Genomic DNA, 22,951 nt, shown 5'->3' on the forward strand with positions numbered 1-22,951 from the left:
TTTTCTTCATTGCCCCTAAACACTGATTACAGAATTTCACTCCAGCTCCACTTCTAGATTTGCTGATTGGTCTACTCTGCAATTCATGGCCATTTACAGCAGCAAGACATCAGGAGGAAGTAACTACATATGCAAAGGCTGGGTGGCCAAACACAGCTGCTCATTTCTAGACTAAATACTCTCTGTTAACAACCAGTTCCAAATGCTGAGACGACAGATAATTCTTTCCAGGTCCAGTGGCCTGCAGGACCAGAGGAGATGGCAGGTCAGGGGGCTGTACTTCTTTGGACATAGCTACTGTGTATTCAATAAATAGATCTGTGGCAGGATTTTAGCTGGGAGCTAGCAGATTCCCAGCTTCATTCTAAGCTTGGTTCTTCAACCTTCTCAGAGATTCTGACTACCTGAAGATTATTCTTTCAATGACTAACTTCCTTTGTGCCTTGAATTGCACATGACAACTGTTAGTTGAAAAACGTTGGTCTGTGCCAGAGCTAACCCAGTGCCACAGCTCTCTGTGCCTGGATCCCTCAGGGAGAGAGCTGGTCTCCCAGGAATGCTGACACACTTGGGAGCACAGGTGAGACCACCACTTTTGTTCACAGGGACCCGCCCAGAGCCTTTAGGACACAGGAACCAAGGAGTAGTCTGGGATAGGATCCTTTTAGTTTCAGTCTGTACCCAGAGCTGACCTTGTGACACAGCTCTTGGTACCCAAACCACCAGGAGAGAGCTGGTCTCCGAGGAGTGCTGACACACACTTACAGGAGGATCAAGCCACTGTCAGAGACAGCAAGACCAGCTAACCCTAGAGATAAGCAGATGGAGAGAGACAAGTGCAAGAAGCTAAGCAACGGAAACCAAGACTACTTGGCAACGTAAGAACCCAATCAGGGACTAGACAAGGCCTCTCTCTCTCTCTCTCTCTCTCTCTCTCTCTCTCTCTCTCTCTCTCTCTCTCTCTACCTATTCAGTATAGCACTTGAAGTCCTAGCCAGAGCAATTAAACAACAAAAAGAGATCAAAAGGATACAAATTAGAAAAGAAGTCAAAATATCACTATTTGCAGATGATATGATAGTATACTTAAGTAACCCCAAAAATTCTACCAGAAAACTACTTAAACCTGATAAACAACTTCAGCAAAGTGGCTGGATATAAAGTTAACTCAAACAAATCAGTAGCCTTCCTCTACTCAAAGGATAAACAGGCTGAGAAAGGAATTAGAGAAAAGACACCCTTCATAATAGTCCCAAGTAACATAAAATACCTTGCTGTGACTCTATCCAAGTAAGTTAAAGTGACAGAACTTCAAGTCTCTGAAGAAAGAAATTGAGGAAGACCTCAGAAGATGGAAAGATCTTCCATGCTCATGGATTGGCAGAATTAATAAAGTAAAAATTATCATCTTGCCGAAAGCAATCTACAGATTCAACGCAATCCCTGTCAAAATTTCAACTCAATTCTTTACAGAGTTAGAAAGAGAAATTTGCAAATTCATTTGGAATAACAAAAAACCCAGGATAGTGGAAAACTATTCTCAACAATAAAAGAACTTCTGGGGGAATCACCATCCCTGACCTCAAGCTGTATTACAGAGCAATAGTGATAAAAACTGTATGGTAATGGTACAGAAATAGGCAGATAGACCAGTGGTATAGAATTGAAGACCCAGAAATGAACTCACACTCCTATGGTCACTTGGTCCACCATCCAGTGGAAAAAAGATAGCATTTTCAGCAAATGGTGCTAATTCAACTGGAGGTCAACATGTAGAAGAATGCAGATCGATCCATTCTTATCACCCTATACAAAGCTTAAGTCCAAGTGGATCAAGGACCTCCACATCAAACCAGATACACTCTAATAGAAGAAAAAGTGGGGAAGAGTCTCAAACACATGGGCACTGGGGAAAATTCCTGAGCAGAACACCAATGGCTTATGCTCTAAGATCAGGAATCGACAAATGGGACCTCATAAAACTACAAAGCTTCTGTAAGGCAAAGGACACTGTCATTAGGACATATAGGAACCACCTGGAGCACTTAACAAAATGAAAGGTTTTCTCATATTGGTGACTGTAACTCATGTATAGGACAGATGTGGAAGAATGCACTTGTTAAACAAATCCCTTTACTTATCCAACCCTCTGAGCCACCACATATACCAGTAATACAGTCCCAGATGATGTCCTTGTAGGACAGCACTGCCTAGGACAAATTCTTAGGCAATCAGCTAGGTCAGTGGACAATTGTAGTAAGGGAAAAACCTTTTTTGTCTTAACTAAGGAAAAGGCGTTGGACATTTTCAGGTGCCCTTTTGGACTTCACTGTAATGACTAATGGGATGGATGCACAGGCTTTGGCTTGACGAAGACCTGGGTTTGAATCTCATCTGCAGAACCAGGGACTACTGTAAGTGTAACAGACGATAAAAGCATGCAAATTAGTCAGAGAAGTGCAATGTGAGGACCACAGGAGAGGATGTGTACTGCTGGAGCCTGCATTGAACAAGGAGTCCCGGAAATGACTTCCTTTTCTTCCCTTCATTATATCCACAAGCCCTATGTTCACTAGGACTTCTTTCATTCGGAAAAAGGTTGTTTCTTGACATGAGATACCATGGTCTTGGCAGGTTTGGTATTCTTCTAGAAAACTAAAATATTAAACTAAATTGCTTATTTTATGACCCAAATTCAAAGATAAACATTTGAAATATGCTTTAAGTTAGGGAAAGAATTTTACTTTGAGAAAGCGGTTTTAAGTATACAGAGTTTATTTTAGCAAGTTTATCCTAATTGTATAAGTCCATGTTAAACAGCATGGCCTACTATTTTATGTTAAAATGTATTTAATTTTATAAACACATATTTAATTTGAAATAGTTTTCAAAATACAAAAATACATCATCTTCCCACTAAAATGATTCATGCAGCAATAAACTGGAGTTTCAATATTAATAAGAACCCACATTGGCTACATACAGTTACTGGTGGCTACATACAGATGAACTTGTGGATGTGTGTGTATACACATTAGCACCGGTCTTTGCTTTGTCACCTGATAGCACATAAAGCAGGTAATAGCCCATATTAATAAACACACTGACTTCCTGATTTGGAATGCCATCCTGCAATGAAGGGAATCACAACTCCTTGGAGAAGTGGCTGATTCTAGCACTGAGGCACAAAATGGCCAAGATGAGCTTTCTTAGTGGTTCTAGAAAGTAAGAACAACACCCCATGTTGATGCGACTATGTCAAAGAGACAGAGCAATCAACTGAGAAAACCTCATAGCTATGTTGTTTGAGAAAAAAAAATACTACTGGATCATAACCTGTACTGGCTAGTTCGTGTGCCAACTTGACACAAGCCGGAGTTATCACAGAAGGAGCCTCCCTTGAGGAAATGCCTCCAGGAGACCCAGCTGTAAGGCATTTTCTCAACTAGTGATTAAGGGGGGAGGACCCATCCCATTACGGGTGGTGCAGTCCCTGGGCTGGCAGGTGGTCTTGGGTTCTATAAGGAAGCAAGCTGAGCAAGCCAGGGGAAGCAAGCCAGTAAGTAACATCCCTCCATGGCCTCTGCATCAGCTCCTGCTTCCTGACCTGCTTGAGTTCCAGTCCTGACTTCCTTTGGTGATGAACAGCAATGTAGAAGTGTAAGCTGAATAAACCCTTTCCTCCCCAACTTGCTTCTTGGTCATGATGTTTGTACAGGAATAGAAACCCTGACTAAGACATAACCTCAATATAAATATCAATGAGCCAATACTCAAGTAATTTAAGAAATGGAGCGAAGAGGCTAATCTCTCATGCAGGATAATTCCAAATAAATAATACATATTTTTCCCTAATAAGAGAATGCTGAAGTTTGTACTCCAATCTGAGCTGCATATAGAAGGCTCCTTTCTTTCTTTCCTTTTTTTCCTTTTTTTTTTTCCTTTTTTTAAAAATTGGATCTTTTATGTATTTACATTTCAAATGTTATCCCCTTTCCTGGTTTCCCCTCTAGAATCCCCTATCCCATTCCCCCTTCCCCTGCTCCCCTTCCCACCCACCCACTCCCATTTCACCACCATGGCATTCTCCCACACTGGGGAATCCAGCCAGAAGGCTCCTTTCAAAGAGGGCAGCATGGAAGGGAAGGGAGGGCCGCCACTTTCCCAGGGTGCCAGATAAGTAGTGCTGCAGCCAGCTGACCAAGGTCAACTGACATCAACACTCGTAAATCACACTGCAGGCAGTGTTTATTTTTGACAAGGCATAAAATACTCACTCTACCTCTGTGCTTCTCCTTTCCCCAGCCCACAAACTCCAGTGTAACTATAACAAAGACATCAGGTGATCTAACAGAAGGGCATCCTACAACATACCTGACCAGTGTCCTCAATAGCAATATATGAATCACGAGGAGCCCGAGAGGTCATGATAACTAAGTCTAATGTGAGAAACAGAACACTCATAGGTAACTTGTTGAGATTAGCTCCTCAGTTGTAGCAAAGGTGCTGCAGCATTGGCGGAACAGGGAAAGAATGCAGAACCACATGCTGTATGACCTCATTTCAATATGAACCGCACCATGTACAAATGCAGGCTCTATCTCTTGCTCCCGTTGCCTAACAAGACAGCTTGCGCCTCTCTCTCAGCTGCATAGAGACCACTGTCTGACTGTTGCACCAACTCTCTAGCAGGGAACCTAGTGTGACAGCAAGGTGGCTTGCTCTTTGTTGTTACTGTGCTTCAAGGAATAACTTTGCACACGTACACTTATTATTTCATTAGCTAAGGAGGTTGCTACATGTTAATCCTAGATAGAACTACATCATCAAAGTGGGGGTGCATTTCTGATTCTGAAAGATACAAACTATTTCTGGGAGCTGTATCGATTTATAGTGCCCCTAGCAATATATGAAAATGTTTCACAATGCCAACTGCCTGTTGCATTCTTGGGTTCTGTGAATACATAGAAATCTGGTCCACTAACTGCTTGGTTTTTCTTTGATCTTTACAATAGTTAACTTGGATAGTGCCTTATTTTGAGAGAGGAAATGTTGCAACTGAGCTGCAAACCATCAGGCTTTCTAAGAGGATCAATTATTCACACAATAAAGAATCTCACAGCAATTTATATTTTCAGCATTACTCGGTTCTGTGTGATAAGTCCCATAAAGTTATTTTTGTGCTACTTATCCTTCTGTGTTTTCAATGTGTCCTCCCCAGCCAGAATCAGCACCTGGTCCTAGCGGTGTCCAGGAATCCACACCCTGGCTGACATCCACTGCGGCAGTTCAAGGGCAGGGGGATAATCCATTGTAAGAGGGAGGAATTTCATTGTTGGAAGGAATGTCAGAGCGGCTCTTAGGCAGAACTTGCTACCACAGGCCTGCTTTTCTAGTTCATAAAACCAGCACACTATATACTTCAGTGACATATTTCAGGCCACAAATAAAAAAACTTCATTTGAATACAACTTCATACACTCAGTTCAGAAATGATGTGTTCATTCTTATAATAAATCACTAGCAAAAAGGTGGCTTAAAATGTTTCCTGATTTCCTTCCAAACCTTTCATAATGTACCTGAAAGTTACATGTCCAGACTCAGCCATGTACTGGTAAAAAGCTGTGACAATATCATTCTGAAATACGCTTGCCAAAATCTTAAATGTCTGGTCACAGTTAAGGTAGTTGGGAAGAAACAAGATTTACTCCCTTTTCTGTATGGAAACCCATTAAGAAATGGTGCCACCTTTTCTTATGGTTCACATTTCAAGTTCCTCCAAAGTCCTCGAATAAATGATGTCCAGACTTTAAAACAGAAATTTCCACTGGGAAGAGAATTAAGTTTGGTGGAATTTGTTAACAATAACTGTCCATATGGCTTCAGTTATAGACAGACTGTCAATGAAACGCTACATGTAATTCCTTTAATCTGGCCTCTGTCACAGTTAAGACATACCCTATCTTTGTTACCTACTAGCTTTGTAACTTAATACAAATTACTTAACTTGACTAATGCTGAATTTCTTCACTAGTAACAAGAGCATAATGATAATAATTAACCCCTGGGGCTACTGGAGAATGAAACGAAGTAACAGATAATGCTTAGTGTGTGCTGGGCGAATAGCTAGTGCTCAGTAGACGTCAGAAACTGTCAGGACGTGTGGTACGGTGAGCACAAGCAGCTCCAAGGGACCTGTTAGGGACAAAGCCTGGCTTCAACACTGTTGCTTGGGGAAATCTGAAAAGACTGCATTTTATATTTCAAAGAAACTTATAAGAATTGACTGTGTGCTCAGCAAAAACCTATGTCATTTTAATTTACTCACATTTTATGAAAATTGTCTCATCAATATTCATAATCTAAAGCTTATTACATTTCTTTCTTTTAATCCCTTTGTTGGTTTTGAGAGCAGACTGATTTTAGCCTTGTAGAATGAACTGAGAAATGCACTCAATTTTTTGTTTCTTTTAAAATATTATGTAGGAGTTGGAGACTTAGCTCAGTACTTACTTACTAAGCACAAGGCCCTAGCATGGGGAAATGTTTTTGTAAAGTCAGGATCCTCAGTTTGAGAGTTTGGGGGGAATTTGTTTACAATATCTTTTGGCCTGGCCTGTCTGAGAAGATGATGCTTCTCTTTTTTAAATTATGATACTTTTAGCTTTTTGGAGTAAGTTATAGGATATATTTTCCTCATTTTTTCCTTTTTTAATGTGTATACAGTGTGCAAACAAGTTGCATGTATGTGGTGTGGGTATGCATTCGTAGGCATGCACGCATGTGTGTGTGCACATGGATGTCCAGTTGACACTGGGACTCTGGGAAAAGGAGAGTCTTTAGCCTGTCATGCTACCTGCAGGTGAGGTAGTGAATTCCTGGGCTCTGGCTCTTGTGACTCAGAACCTACACCAGAAAGGACTTTTGTTGAAGCAGCTGCCCTTGAGTTGTTGGTGCTCCTAGAAATAACTTCTCACCCACACTCCTGTACGTGGGCCAATAAAGAACTGGTTTACCAAGCTGGACTGTGACTTGGGTCTGCCATCGGAATATTCCCTGTTGAGGGTGAGTAGTGTTTATTCATTACTCCCAAGGGACAGTGTCACTCGACACATTCAGACTCCCAAGGGACAGTGTCATACGACACATCCAGGCTGCCCACTGTAACTGTTTGCTGCTCTTAGATCTAGAGTAAGTAAAGGAAAATATGAAAAATGTGCAGTTTGGTGAGAAAGTAAGAGTTATTTAAAGCTGGAGACAAGGCAGATGTCATTGTTTAAGAGAAACTCTGTATTATAACAGTGGGGCAGAGCTTCAACAGAAAGACCCTGCCCACCAAAGCCATCGCTGTGATGCAGGGAAATTAATTTGAAAGGAAAGGGACTGAACTGGGCACTTGCTTCAAAACCTGCCTGCAAACGTGTTTTTCCAAGTTCAGCCATCAAGGTTGTTTTAGCTTTGTTTCCTGTTGCTTTGATACATGTCCATGACAAAAACAACTTAAAGAAGAAAGGGTCTATTCTGTTCACACTTGATGGTCCAGGCCATCTTACAAGGGACTCTCTGAGCAGTGGTAGAAGTACTAAGGGTTTGAGACTGTGCAGCTGCTAGTATAATCACATAAGTGGAAAACCCAAGAGTTGTTGATAAAAATGGCTAGAGTTAGTACTGAGAATACCAATTCTCTAAAATTTTATGCATATGATAAATTTCTAAATAGAATTCCTACTGGGATTATTAAGTAATGAAAATTGTCCTAAGTGTATGTGGAATAATAACTGTTTATGATGTAGAAGATAGTATAAAGTTTGGAGGAAAAAAATCACTAAACCTGACACCATTATGGTGGGAATGGCACGTGATACAGTCACTAGGGAAAAAGTGTTGTTCAAACGACCTAGCCATCATTTTTGCCTGGGTATTTATCAGCGAATCCAGAAGAAAGGCTCAAACAGATATTTGTATATCATCTTCTCCACAGCCCCATGGGCAGTGGGTAAGAGGTGTGACCCAAGTGTCCACTGAATGAGGAAGGAGGAAGCAAGATTGCCTACAAACACTGTGGACCACTGTAACCAGTCAGGACTCGAGGGAATTCTAACACTCTAACAACAAAGATGGCATTATGCTATGTAATCCTCCTGACACACAAAAGTACCACACCGTACCATCTCACTTTCGTGTACAATGTCAGAAGAGTCAAACTCACAGAGACAAAGTAGACAGGTGGCTGCCCAGAGCCCGAAGGGAGAGGATCTCAGTGGCTATCAATTTTCAGTTTTGCAATGTGAAAAAGTGCCACACATCTATTACAGAGAATGTAAAGATACGTTTAAACTTCTGAACTAAATAATTAGAAATGCTTGAAATGGTACATTTAAGGTAACCTGTTTTATCACAACCAAAATTATTAAAAATATTACAATTAAGTCATATACTCAAACATGAAGTTTTGAAAACCTTAATACTTTCTCCATAAACTGTTAAGATTTTAGAAGTAAAACATTTAAAAATGAAAATAAAATCTGGGTTTATCTGACACAACAGCACATGCTGGTTTCCTTTGGCATCCCAAACCAAAACAGCAAAGTAAACTCCGCTGTGTCTTGATGAAATCTTACCTTGTATTTGAAAAGTCCCTCACATACCCACTAAGTCCCACCTCTTTATTTTTTTTTTTTCTTTTTTTTTTCGGAGCTGGGGACCGAACCCAGGGCCTTGCGCTTGCTAGGCAAGCGCTCTACCACTGAGCCAAGTCCCCAACCCCAGTCCCACCTCTTTAAATGGCAAGAATGCAAGGGCAAATGTGAACGTTTGTCAAAACATTATCACTGTTACTATCAGGCATACTGGCAGACAAGTTAATTAGCACTAGACTGTGAGGATATAGGAACAAGACAGATGTCACTAACAATGGCCAGTTTCTGACCTCAGGAAGCTTCTCCTTACCTAGTGCCTCCTTCTGCAGCTCGTAGCACCTGGCTTGCAGGTTCACTTCATGCTGCTTGGACGCCTCCATCTGCTGAGACCTCAATATGGCTGCATCCGACAACAATTTGAGACATTTCATTTCCTCTTCCAGGCATACCTTATTTCTCTGAGACACTGTCAGACTTTTATTTAACATATCTATCTCTGTGAAGAAAATTCAAAGTTTAATTAAATCACGTTTATATGTGAAAATAAGACGATGTTTCTGAGAATATGACTCCTAGCCAAAAGTTAGATTTACATGTACTAGCAAGTCTGGGAAGAAACAAGGAGAAGGGCTGGATTGATCAACGATGCACTTTTTTTAAGCCTTAAATTATAGTAAATATTAACACAGATTTTTTTACATTCTCATATAAACATGAGAAGTATAATACCTGTGGGGTGATACAGGTTTTGTTGACATAAAAAGCAAATTTAAATGCACAGCATGAGCTGGTTGGGTAGTTTTTCTAAGACAGAACCTGGCCTAATTTTAGGAGGTAAGTGTGGAATGGACCAGAAGGATGGAACCCCTAAAACTAGCAAATTTGTGAGTAGAAGGTACTTAATACTTAACGAATATATTTTAAGGATTCTAATGATATTCTGTCCCCTACAGTAAAACCAGAATTTACTGTAGCAATTCAATGTCATTACTCTCTTTCCATTTAATTTTTAAATAGCTTTTTATGGTTCTACTTACATTTCAATGTGCTAATTTCATGTAACCTCCTGGAAAAGGCACAGAACACATGATCGACCCATCAGAAAAATTATCAAGTTTTCCACTCACCAATGTCTTCAGCACTGCCAACATAAGCCACCACTAAGGTAGCAAACACACAATAAAATATATACTGTCACTTGTACAACGGCAACTAATTATGTTGATAGGGTGTGGCCTACCTGAAACTCTGGACAGCTTTCTAGGAAGATTACCAGCTCCTCCTTGGCTAGCCCCTCCTAAGTTGTGTAGTGGGTTCGGGTGTGACTGGGTCTCTCATCATGTCGGCTTGGTTTATTGCTCTTGGGGGTTTCTACATCTACACGGGAAGGAAAACTCCCAGTGGACACCCACAGGACAGACCTGGGAGCAGAAGCAGGATGGCCAACCGAAGAGGACAGGAAGGCTGGCCAGCAGACGGCAGGGAGGCACGGAGAGAGACTCTCCTAAAGGATGGGGCAGAGTACAACCAAAATGCGATCCAGCCAGACTGAGGGCGTACACCTCTAATCCCAGCATCTGAGATGGCAGAGTAGGCAGGTATTTGTGAATTCAAGGCCAGCCTGGTCTGCACAGCAAGTTCCGGGCAGTGGAGAGGGGACATGGCGACCTGGTGAGATGAGAGATGGAGACTGGGCGAGAGTAAGCAAGCAAGGGGGGCTCAAGAACGAGTGAGAAGGAGCAGAAGCATGTGGTCCAACGGAAGGGAAGGAGATGCTCTTTAGATGGGTGCAAAGCACGTGGGGGTGTGGGGGGTGTGTGGTGAGGGTGTGGGGGAGGTGCGGGGGCGTGGGGGGGAGGGGTGCGGGGGAAGTGGCTAGAGAAGAGGTCCCAGTAACTTTTCTCTTTAATTCCTTTTCAATTTTTCAAAGGAAAACCCCAAATAAATAAATGGCAGGGATCAAATGCATGTTTCCACCATGGCCCAGTAGTTGTATTCGTGGCATTTCCCCCAGGGAGAAGAGCTACTCTGCTTGTAAGCCTGGGTGACTGAGCCTGTTTCTGTGGGAGTAATGAGACACACACTAGGAGTTGATGCTTTAACAAGGTGAGGTGAGTAAAAGTGCCCTGGGTGTTTTACAGCCATAGAGGCTGCTGCCTACGGCTGAAGACACTGTCCATACTGTAACACCTCCTGTGTTTAAGTCAGAATGACACCGCCGAGCAGGACACACATGCTGCCACCTATTTATTGTCATTTGCCAAAGTGGCTCTGCTTAGGTTTAGCTGGCTGATTCTGCTAGTGAACACTGTGGTCTCTAAAATAACTAATGTCAATGTGACTTTCTATCTGGCATAAAGAGGCAGAATCTTCAATACAAGTTTATTTGTGAAATGTAGTCTATTTCCATGTGCTCATGGGAAAGTGCGGCAAGCATTCTGAGCTAGCGGGCACATTTCCAGCATGGTATCAGGAGATTAGCTCAGCCTCGATGAGCTCGATGCTCCTCTATCACTTGCTCATGGCACTAACATACAATCCTATGTATACTTTCACGCGTGTTAGCATTTGTCCAAATCTGGGGTTCAGAATTATGACCCCTGCCAGGTCAACCAATGCTGGTTACTCTACCCAAACTGAGACTTCTGTTTTAGCACAACCTATAGAACAATCCCATCTTCACATATCTGGTCTGCATAGCTATCTTCCACCCCATTACGGAAGCCTTTTCTGAGCTAACCTAGATACTGCACACCGATTTGCATGCATACTTTGCACTGATCACATATAAGCATATGACCTAGTATTAGAATATAGGTTAATCTAAGCCAGAGATAACAGTCTATTTTATTCATTATTTATGTATTCATGCCTTAGAAATAACAGGAGATATTAAATTCATAAAGACTTTGTTCATATTAAATCTGAACTCTAACATAATTTTGTACTTGATTTCTAAAAGGTCAAGAGATTTGGCTCAATGGTTAAGAGCACTGACTGCTCTTCCAGAGGTCCTGAGTTCAATTCCCAGCAACCACATGGTGGCTCACACCATCTGTAATGGGATCTAATGGTCTCTTCTGGTGTGTCTGAAGACAGAAACAGGGTACTCACATGAAATAAATGAGAGAGAGAGAAAGAGGAGGGGGGGTGTTTCCCAGTTGGTGGCACACTTGAGAGGCTGAGCTAGCCTGCTCTACTGAGCAAGTTCCAGGACAGTGATGGGTACACAGAGAAACCCTGTCTTGCAAAACCAAAGGGGTGAGGGAGGAAGACATCTGGAGCAGAAGCTGCAGCTTGGTGACAGGATATGTGTGAGGCCCTGGGTCTGAGTCTTAGCAGCGACCATCAACAAAATGTATCAGCTAAAGCAAATACCAATCTCAAACAAATTAATTTCTTTATCTTATTAGGATTTATTTCTGTTCTTTGTAGCCCTGAGCTTAGGCAAGTGAATGTACAACTGTATTGGGTTATTATATTATTACAAAAATCCCAGGACCTTATTATCAGGGAAGTGCAATGTCACAGTGTGAGCCCATTAGTTCATCAACTTTACCTTTATACTTTACCTACAATAACAGGAAAGGCCTTTACAACTATAGGTATTAAATGAAGACGTAACACAAAATGGCATTAAGTTTTTTAAAGACCCTTTTATTTTGAAATAGTTTATGGACAGTTACAAATAGATGTATAGAGCGGTTCCATTCCCCCTTCACTCCATTACTTTTGGCACTGGGACAGCATTCTAGTTTGCTTTCTATGGCTGTGAGAAGCACCCTAAAGCAGCTTGGAGAAAGAAAGGCGTATTTCAGATTACAGCTCAGAGTCTATTGTAAATCAGGGCAGGGGCTCACTCCCAAATCTGGAGCCAGGAAGGAAGCGAGGAACCCAGGACTGTTGTTTACAGGCTCGCCCTTCATGGTTTGCTAGCCCTGCTTCTTATACAACCAGGACCACTGCCCTACGAGTGATGGCAGTGCCTGAAGTGGGCTGGACTCTCCCTATCAACCAACAATCAAGAAAATGCCCCCACAAACTTGGCCAATCTGATGAGAGCAATTCCTCAGCTAAAGTTCCCTCTTCCTAGGTGACTCTCTAGTGTCAAATTGACAAAAAACAAAACAAAACAAAACAAAACAAAACAAAACAAAAACAAAGCACTACCTACCCAGGGAGGGAGGGAGGACAGGGGGGCAGGAATGACAGACAAAAAGCACCCCCTGCTACAATTCACATTACCTTTTCGTTTTGTAAATATCAAAGTAGAATTACATTTGTAGTTTTTAAAGTTTGGAACAGTTCACCCCACTACTTATTTAGACTAGCAGTATCCACTGAAGCAATATATACTATAAAACTATGTGCATAATTTAAATTTTCTTTGAAGATTTGAGATTAATTTTAATGGTGTATTTAACTCCAGTTATGTAAAGCGTCCCATTTCATTAAGAGGCTAAATCCACATTTCAAATGCTGATAGCCTCATGTGCCTGGTGGCCACCATACTGAACAGTAGTTGTGACTCTTTTTCAGGCTTCCCTGGTCTTGGCTCTTGGGATATGCTATTCAGTTTCTTTTCTAAAGCTTGCCGATGTGACAGTTGTTTGCTGCTGTACTCACTAGAACTTCTGCTGGATTTGAAACGCATGCAAAGCAGCTATAAAAGACCGAATCAGCGCCTTTCAGGTTTGCATCTACTTGTCCGGGTTGGCACACCTGTGCCCTAGGGCTGGGCTCAGGATGACAGTAGTGAGCTGGGAGAAAAGCCTCTTACTGTAGCAAGAGCTCAGCTGCATACACCCATGTCTGTGTGCACTCACTTCCTGTTTGAGGACTGAAGCATGCTGTTCTGTGTGTGCATTCCTGCCTTCCAGCTTTGGAAGGAGGTCCTGTGCTTTTTCTCAAAAACAAAAACAAAAAACAAAACAAACAAAAAAACAAAAACTACAGCCTAGTACCATTGAATAGACAGTAAACAAAAATCAAGAAATGGACACAAATACTCCCAATAGTGACACATATTATTTAGTATGAAGCAAAGGATAAAGATAAAGATCTCTTGGAGGAGGTGCCGTGTAAACTGAAACATAAACCCTAAGAACTGAGAGGGCAGTAGCCAGTTTCCCTTCGAGAACCGGAAATGCTTCCCTCTAGGACACTTGTACTTAATGACATCCTTTGATGAGCAGGTGTTCTTAGTCACAGAGTTTATCGATCTTTTTTTTTTTTTTCTTTTACAGTCCTTACTTTTTGTCTTTCTTCCTTCAGATCATTGAAAGTTTTTCATTGTAGAGGTCTTTCACTTCCATGCTTAGATTTATTCCAGTGTGTTATTAATCTATTGTGCACATGATCACACCCTGATTTCTTTTTCAGTCTGTTAGTAATTGGTCTATAGAAAGGCCACTGAATTTTGCATGTTAATCTGGTGTTCATCAGTTATAGTTTCTGGAGACATCTTTAGGGTCTCTTCTGAGTATATCTTCTGCGGCTTCTCTGTTTTATCGAGTGTCTCTCCTTGTCTATTGCTCTCAGGCTGAGCATTGCATGGAGTGGGAGTGGGGAAAGTGGCAGCAGTGTCTTGGTGCTGGTTTGAATGAGGAAGTTTCGTGTTTCTCCCCTTAGAGCACGATGTTGGCTTAGCTTTGTCACTCACCACCATTCGGCCATGCTCTCTCTTATGCTTCATGTATGTCCCCCAATCCCTGATATCTCCACTTTGTCACGAAAACGTCTCCTTAAAGGATTTTTCTGCATCTAACGAAGTAATCATGTGGTTTCTGGCCTTGAGTTTATCTATGTGTTGGGTTACATTTACTGATTTGTGTTTGGTGAGGCAGCCCTACATTTCTGGAATGAGTCCAACTTGATTTCTTTCTCAGGTGCTCCTGTCTAAAGTTGGCAGGATTTTACTGAGATTGTTTTAACTCTATATTCATCAGGAAGACTGGTTTACAGTGTTAGGGAGATTCGTTGTATTTGTATCTATCTCTTTTGGTACTAAGTAATACTGACATACTTTCAAATGTTTCTTCTATTTTACGGAACTTGAGACCCACTGGTTTTTACCTCTTTTAAAGGTCTGGTAGAATTCTTCAGTGAATCCATCTGGACCTAATCACTTTTTTTTTTCTTTCAAAGTAGTTTTTTATTTAATTTTTTTCACTCCAGATTTTTATTTAAATTTTTTCACTCCCTTCCTGGTCCACCCTCTGACTATTTATTCTACCTCCCATACCTCCTCCCTGCCCCGGTCTCCATGAGGATGTCCCCACCCAACCAGACCTCTAAACTCCCTGGGCCTCCAGTCTCTTGAGGGTTAGGTGCATCTTCTCTGACTGAACCCAGACCAGGCAGTCCTCTGCTGTGTATGTGTTGGAGGCTTCATCTCAGCTGGTGTATGCTGCCCAGTGGGTGGTCCAGTGTCTGAGAGATCTCGGGGTCCAGGTTAATTGAGACTGCGGGTCCTCCTATAGGGTTGCCCTCCTCCTCAGCTTCGTCCAGCTTTTCCCTAATTCAACAGAGAGGTCAGCAGCTTCTCTCCATTGGTTGGGTGCACATATATGCATCTGACTCTTTCAGCTGCTTGTTAGGTCTTTTGGAGGGCAGTCATGATAGGTCCCTTTTTGTGAGTGCTCCATAGACAGAGTAATGGTGTCAGGCCTTGAGGTCTCCCCTTGAGCTGGATCCCACTTTGGGCCTGTCACTGGACCTACTTTTCCTCAGGCTTTTCCATCCCTGCAGTTATTTTGAACAGGAACAATTATGGGTCAGTGTTTTGATTGTGGGATGACAACCCCATCCCTCACTTGATGCCCCATCTTTCGGCTAGAGGTGGGCTCTACAAGTTCTCTCTCCCCACTGTAGTTTTACTTAAATAACTGACTTCCTCTTGCTTTAACTTTGATATGTCCCATACCTCCTCCTTGCCTATAAATTCATTAATTTCTTTCAAGTTTTTCCAGTTTAGTGGAATATGTCCTTATGATTCTTAATTTCATTGCTTTTTGTCCTAATTATTGCTTTTCATCTCTAATTTGGTATTTTTCTCTGTTTCTCTTGACTAAGCTAAACAATTGCCTATTTTATTTGTCTTTATTTTGTGTGTGTGTGATTTTGTGTGTGGTATGTGTGGTAATATTTTATATTAGACATGGTCTCGTTACATATTCTTGACTGGCATGGAACTCACTACATAGGCCAGGCTGTCCTCAGACTCAGAGAGATGTGTCCATGTGCCACCACATTTAACTCAACTCCGTATTTCATTGAGTCCTCCTATTTTATTTTTTCATGTCTAGTTCATTAGTATCTCTTCTGGTCTTTATAATTTCTTCCCACCTAGTACTTTTGATTTGGTTTGACTCCAAAGCCTTTAAGATGGATCATTACTTACCTGAGCTCTCTGATTTTTAAAATGTGTATGTGTGTATTAAAATATATATGTATATGTATATATATATATACACATACATAAAAATGTACATACACATTTTCCTCTTAGAACTGTTCTGTGTCCTATAGGTTTTGCTATGCTGTTTTTATTCAATTCTAGGAGCTTTTTAAACATCTTGATTTCCTCACGGAAACACAAAATAATCTCAAAAACTAACTGAACAACAGACATACAAAAGCAAAACTACCACGAGACATGTATGTAAGGCTGGAAATTAAGAAACCAGAAAATAAAAAAATAAAACGAATACTTATGGAGTTAATTACTGACACAGCTGGGTTGAAAAGTCACCTTCCTAGATTGCTGTCATTCAAGCAGGACTCACGTGATGCTGTGTCAATCAGGGGCCATTCCCTCTGTAGCCTTGGTGTTCCGTGTAGTTCTGGTGTGTGGTTAAGGAGTTTTAAGTTCTTTTCTCTCATGGCTTCCTCACACTCATGCCCTCCACCTTGCCTTCTGATGCTGCAGTTCTGCTCTGTGTGAAGAGTGCCACTTCCCTGAGGTTTTGACTCCTCTCCCCAGAGTAGCTTGATTCAGCCCGATGGTCACTGAGGCCAGAAGACCTGTAGCTGGGTACTGATTCTGAGCACACCAACCTGCTCCCTGTGGAGATCTCCCCGGGCTTAATGAGTTCATTTGCTGACCCTGTCTCTTGCAAGGAAGCAGCTTATTGTGATTTAATTTGGCTCTTTTCTTTCACCAAGTTTCAATGGTTGTTGTCTGGCCAAACTTCTTATGAGTTGTTACACACACTTCTACTCACTCCAGATAGGGAGGCTACAGCACACTAAAGAATAGATACCACCAAAGTCCACACTGATGAATCATGAGTTACAGTAACAGAAGTGGCCCAAAGGCAGCTGCATCACCAAGGCCCACCCCAGCAGGAGGTCCTGCCTTGAATTCCTTCCCTTTCTAAGGAGTTGTAAGCTATCTAATAAGATAAGGCCTTTCCTTTGGATGTTGATTGGTCATAGTGTTTATCACAGCAACAGGAAGCAAACCAGGTCAACTGCTATTCCTACACTGTCTACAACTGCTTTATCCTTCAAAGCCATGCTGGTTACAATCAACTTCCAAATTCTTGTCTGTATTGCTATTTTAACATGAATCATGAATGCTCTTAATGAAGTCTATATGGTGGATCCTAATGGTAGTATTTAATGACATCTACAGTAAAGAATCATTTCCAGTGGTTTTCAATTTACGATGTCCAGATAAACTGGAGAAACCACCATCCTTGATAATGGATATTATCTGCAATAAACTTATAAAGTATACAGATAGTGGGACTGGAAGTCAACATCCCTAATCCATAGGCTATAAAATGGCTGGTGTCACTTAACAGGCAAGAAAACATTACTAATCTCATTAAATTCCATCACAGTTCTTGGGTGAAGTTATATTTTGAAAGGAACTTGTTTGTTTAAGACTGGGTCTCAGCACGCTACCCAAGATAGCCTTCAATTCCTTGAATAAAGTTATCACCCCCCAAAGCCTTCACGTAACCAGAGCAGGAGGCGCGTACCACCAGGCTGAGATCATTTTACTGAGCAAGGGTTATCAAAAGTAGGCTTTTGTAAGCCAGTAAGCCACTTTGTAAACAGATGTGCTGTCCCCAGACTTTGCTGGTCCATTTATATTGAACAGGCAGAGTAGACTTCGTATGATTCTCAAAGAGTCCCAGGATTTGAGGATGGCAGATGAAAAGGGGCTTCTATATCAACTCAGCTTTCATTGGCGCCAACAAAAGAGTCAGCCTGTCCTTTGAGCCTTTGAAGCCAGGCAGTGTCTTCTCTAGCTATGAAAGCCCTAAATAGAGTCCTTTTCTAGCATAAAGTTGTTTCATAAAAAGTCTGGTATTAAAGATCAAGGGTGATGATGTACCAGGGAGAACCAGAAGTTCAAGCTCATCCTTAGCTACATGGAGAGTTCCAGGGCTGCCATGAGCTAGAAACTCTGTGCCCCAAAGGAATGCCGCTGCTTAATGAGGCTATCTTCGTCAGTTATCTTAAGCAGATGCAGCTTCTAAGTCAGCATTTGTGCTTTGTTTTGCACACTTATCTTATGAAGACATTCTTCCTTAAGCCTCCTGAACTAACTTCTGGGAACTTACATTTTTTTTTCTCCTGTAGCTTCTCACTTCTTTCAACCTTCATGAATCCATGTCAGAGACTTTCTCCAAATCATTAAGCTTTAACTTAGGAGAATGTTATGGGGGAAAGCTCAATCAATAACACATCAGTAATGAATCTCTTCTGTATGTTCACTGAAGAAGTACTCTTCATTCCCTCAAGAACTCCCCTCTGCTTTCACAAGATGGAGGGCTGCACTGTACTAGAGGTCGAACTTTTGACCTGTCTTAGCTTTTGACTTCCTCACTAAGCTTAATCATCTTAGCTCTTGATCTAAGGGAAAGAGATTTACAGCTCTTGGCATTTTTTCCAGCACTTAGCATCCTCTGTGGGGTTATTAATTGGTCTAATTTTGATATGTTTTAAGAAGGCCCAAAAGTGAGTGAGAGACAGGGCAATGGCTGTTTTTGATGCAGTCAGAACACAGAAAAATTGTTAAAGCTAAGTATACCTTCTCTTATGGGTGTGGTTCATAGTATCCTAAAACAGTTACAATAGTAACACTGTTTACAGACAAAATAATAAAAAGTATTGTAAGAATTAGCAAAATGTGACAGAATGTATGCTTTCCAAAGTGAGCACGTATCATTAGAAACATGACCCAGAGAGACTTACCAGGGTAGCCAGAATCTTTCCATTTATAAAAGATGCAATGTCTGCCAATCACAGCAAGTAAGAGAGGAAGAATTATGCCTTTCCACAAATCATCCAGTGCAATTCAAGTTTGCTCTGTACCCACTATTCTATTTGGTGAAATACAGACCATATTTTTAATATTTCTTTCCAGAAATATTAAGATATTGGAATTGTGTACTGAATAGTGTGGGTGGTACCTTATGGAGACTGGGTTCTATTTTGCTTCCTCAGAAGAGTATAAGGGAGCTGGAGAAATGGCTTAGCACTTAGGAGCACTGCTTAGTGTTAGAGGACCCGGATCTGATTCCCAGCACGCACATGGTAGCTCACAACGGTCTGTAACTAGTTTCAGGACTTGCAAGCCCTAGATTCCTTGGGTCCCAGGCATACAAGTAGTGCCAGATATTCAGAGTAAAACATTCATGCACATAATTTTTTATTTATTTAAGGGTGTTTTGTTTGATTTGGTTCTTTTCTGGTTTAATGAGCAGTTATTTTAGCTACATTCAAACTACAGAGACTGTTCTGTCTACAGAGACCATGTCTGTCTTAGATGGGCTGCTCAGTCCTCCTTGTACACATGTTCTCCAGAGCAGCAGACATTTGGAAAGCATCCATCACATGCAGAGTCTGCTTTCCCCACTGTCCCTGCACCTGGCTCTTCCCAGAAGCTGGGTCTGCCTGGATCTCTGTCCTCTCATCCTCAGGTTTAAAAGAACACATTTTTCTTTCATACTTTTTGCTTTTATTCAGAATAAACAGTATCCTGACCTCAGTCTATTGGCCTTTAAAAAATAAAAAGAGGAAAGGAATGTATCAAGTTCCATATTCTTTTCAATATTTAAAATAATCTTAACATTCTTTAAAGCAGTTTTAGTTCACAGTAAAAGTGAGGGAAAAGCAGAGTTCTTACATACCTCCTGTCCCACACCACCCAGCCTCCTCTCCTATGACATCCTGTACCACAGTGGTATATCCAGTTCAAGACAATCAACTGTGACATTTTATTTTATCCAGGGCTCACCATTTATACTAGAAGTCACACTTGGTGCTGTATATTCTGGAAGTTTTAGCAAATGCGTAATGCTGTGAATGTGCCACTACACGTCTTAGAGAATAATTTCTACATCTTAAATTCCTCTGTGTGCCATGTGTCTATTCATCCTTGCTCCTAACCCCTGCCAGTCATGGGAGTTCACTGTTTTACAGTTCTCCCTTTCCAACAGTCACAAGGATGCAATGCACCATGCTGCCTTTCAGACTGGCGCTGTTTTTTCCACAGGGTAAATATCTTCTTTAATGTTCAACAATTCGACTTGAATGATCTTGGTCCCTGTCTCTCAGCAATGTTGAGTATTTTTGTTTGTTATTTATAATTATTGTTTGGGGGAGACTGATCTAATATTACTACCTAGCCATTGAGATGAAGAGAAAATTAAACAAATCCATTTGCTTAACAAGAGTAATTAGACTTTGGACTATAGCTTAAAATGGATGTATTGCAGCTTATGTTAGATTAGTATATAACTGCTGAGTTCTAGGAAGGGAATGGACCCTAATGTTTATTTACAGTACCAACTAGTAATCAGCTGAAAGAGTGGAGCCTAACTCCTGAAAGACAAGGAAATGCTATGACTGCAAAGCTATGAGGTACCAGCTACAGACAAAGCAATTAGGCTGTAAATATATGAAACAAACCTGCCAAGGCTGTATCACTTATAGATTTAATTTGTAGAAACACTTCTCCTTTCAGTGAAGTCCAGTTTTGAAAATTATCATTTATTTCACATTTAATACTTGTTAGTTCCCTTTTAGTAAAAGTAAGTAATAAAAGAGTCTTATTCCAGAAGTATTTGTATTCTGACAATCTTTGACTGCAATTAGTAAAACAAAAAATTAGATTTTTAAACATAGAAAGCACAACAGCACACATTTCTTCAAAAGTGGTTTATCATGATCATATAATCCATTGCTTAATGGAAGTAACTTTAAAAGTTAAAGGAAGCCTTCAACACATTTGTAGAGACAACAGATATAATCTGAAAACAGTGAGAGTACACTCAAGTATACAGCAATGCCAAATGTCTTCTAGTTCGTTATTTTAACTGCAAAGAGGCCAGACATCTTTATATGCAGTAGTCCAGACATGGCTGAGGCTACTTCAGGAGCCAAGCAACTGGCAGTCAGAGCCGCCTGGTGCTATTAATCTGCTGGCTCACTACTGACTTTCTTAAAGTGGGCCAAGGAGCATTTTAATGGTAAAAAATGTTCGTCTGGGGGACTGGGAGCAATAAATGAGTGGTTAGTAGAACTGGCTGCTCTTCAGAAGACTCAGGTTCATTCCCCAGCATCTACATGTTAGCTCACAATCATCTATAATCCCAGTCCCAGGGGAATATAATGTCTCTGGGGAAACCACATGCATGTGATACACAGACACACATACACACACATACATGCACACACAAAAGTATGAGCAGACTTTCTTCATGTGTCCATTCAACAATGTTTTACTATCAGTTATACATAAGGCATTTATGAAAGGAAGGTAAGTGGCCAGCAGATTATCAACAGATACATTAAAGAACCAGAAGATTTTATAAGCTGTGGTATTAGAGTAGATTAAAAACAAAAACCCAACATCCAACTGCTTATCCAGCATCTTTTGTTTTAGTTATCCTGTATCTATGTCTTTTATTATATTAATTTAAACTATTTTTCTTTTTTCTAAGTACTAAAAGTTAACTGACATAAAATAAAGGATCATTTTTATAGAGGTTCTCAATATATAGAAGGGCATAGACTTCCTAGGGGTTCTTGGGGGGCGGGGTGGTTTTTGTACACTGGATTTTATCTTCATGTATTATAAACCTTCCAGAGATTCAGTGGGAGGAAATTAACATTATTTGTGCTGGAGAGTTCCAAATATAAGGGTCTATATTATCACATAGAAAGATTTTCTGTTCCATCAGATCAATGACCAAGAACTATTAATCAAGAGGAAACTGGAGGGGCTGCTGAGCAGGTCCAGAGTTTGGCACAGCCTGAGCCCTCAGCTCAGATCCATGCCTACTCATGTAAAAAGCCAGCTGACAGTGCATGGCCAGAGGCCCAGCTTAGGGGAGGCAGACACTTGAAGATCCCTGGATAGAGCCTGGATGGCCAGCAAGTCCAGCCAAATGTAAGCTCCAGGGTTACTAGGAAGATCCGTCTCAGAAATAATGTAGAGAATAGTGGAGGAAGACATAAACATTTGCACACGCACATGGACATGCATGGACACACTAATCACCACACTATACACACACAAAAATGCATTAGCTACTATGCTTTCATTTTAAATGTCACCACAGAGAAAGAACAAAACCACGGTGTTAACAAAACAAGCTGTTTGCTTGCTTACATTTTATTAGTAAAACAATTCAGTTGATATGACAATATAAAGTGAAGCTGTTTTCATTTTTTTTCAAGGTGAGAAACCATATATTCTACTAAATGCTTGAATTCATAAAATAAGCATTTGCTGTATGTTCTTAATACTTATAATTTTCAGTTCTTAAAGACAATCTTACCTGAAGACTTGAGATTGTTTTTGTTTAATTTTTAACTCAAGTTGTAGATGACTTAATTCTTTCTGTACTCTCTGAAATTCATTTTGTTGCTTTTTTAACTGCATGCTTGCATCTTGAACTCTAAAAATATAAACAAACAATTCCACTGCACATTTCAGTATTTCATAATAAATATCATTTTAAAATTAAAAATAATTTAGTAAAATAAGTAGATGAAGAAACTATATATACTATACTAAGAAAATTACTATAGACAAAAATATGCAAAAAACTACACCAGTTATTACTCCAGGTGAAAAGAGAAGCATTTATAGGTGGGAAGTAAATATATAAATATTATTTAAAATAGAAAAAAGTTCATTTAATTTTACTAATGATACATAATTTAAAATGTTAAATATTACAGAAATTAGTATAAGAAAAAAGAGTAGCATTTGCTTTTATCCCAATTCCCACTACCAAAGGCAATTGCTTTCATTTTTCTCCTGTTCCCACTAGTATTTATTT

General features: G+C 40.6%; 1 protein-coding gene across 1 annotated transcript in view; it reads right to left on the reverse strand.

The window, feature by feature from the left end:
* Nucleotides 1-22,951, reverse strand: part of Lekr1 (leucine, glutamate and lysine rich 1) — a 162,831-nt gene that overhangs the window by 88,867 nt on the left and 51,013 nt on the right. Inside the window, exons 4-6 of the mRNA XM_032898288.1 lie at nt 22,445-22,564; nt 20,571-20,746; nt 8,950-9,135 (exon numbers count right to left, since the gene is read on the reverse strand). Of these exons, the coding sequence (XP_032754179.1) occupies nt 8,950-9,135; nt 20,571-20,746; nt 22,445-22,564 (482 nt within the window). The remainder of the gene's footprint in view (nt 1-8,949; nt 9,136-20,570; nt 20,747-22,444; nt 22,565-22,951) is intronic.

The sequence above is a fragment of the Rattus rattus genome, chromosome 3, assembly GCF_011064425.1.
Source record: "Rattus rattus isolate New Zealand chromosome 3, Rrattus_CSIRO_v1, whole genome shotgun sequence".
Lineage (NCBI taxonomy): Eukaryota > Metazoa > Chordata > Mammalia > Rodentia > Muridae > Rattus > Rattus rattus.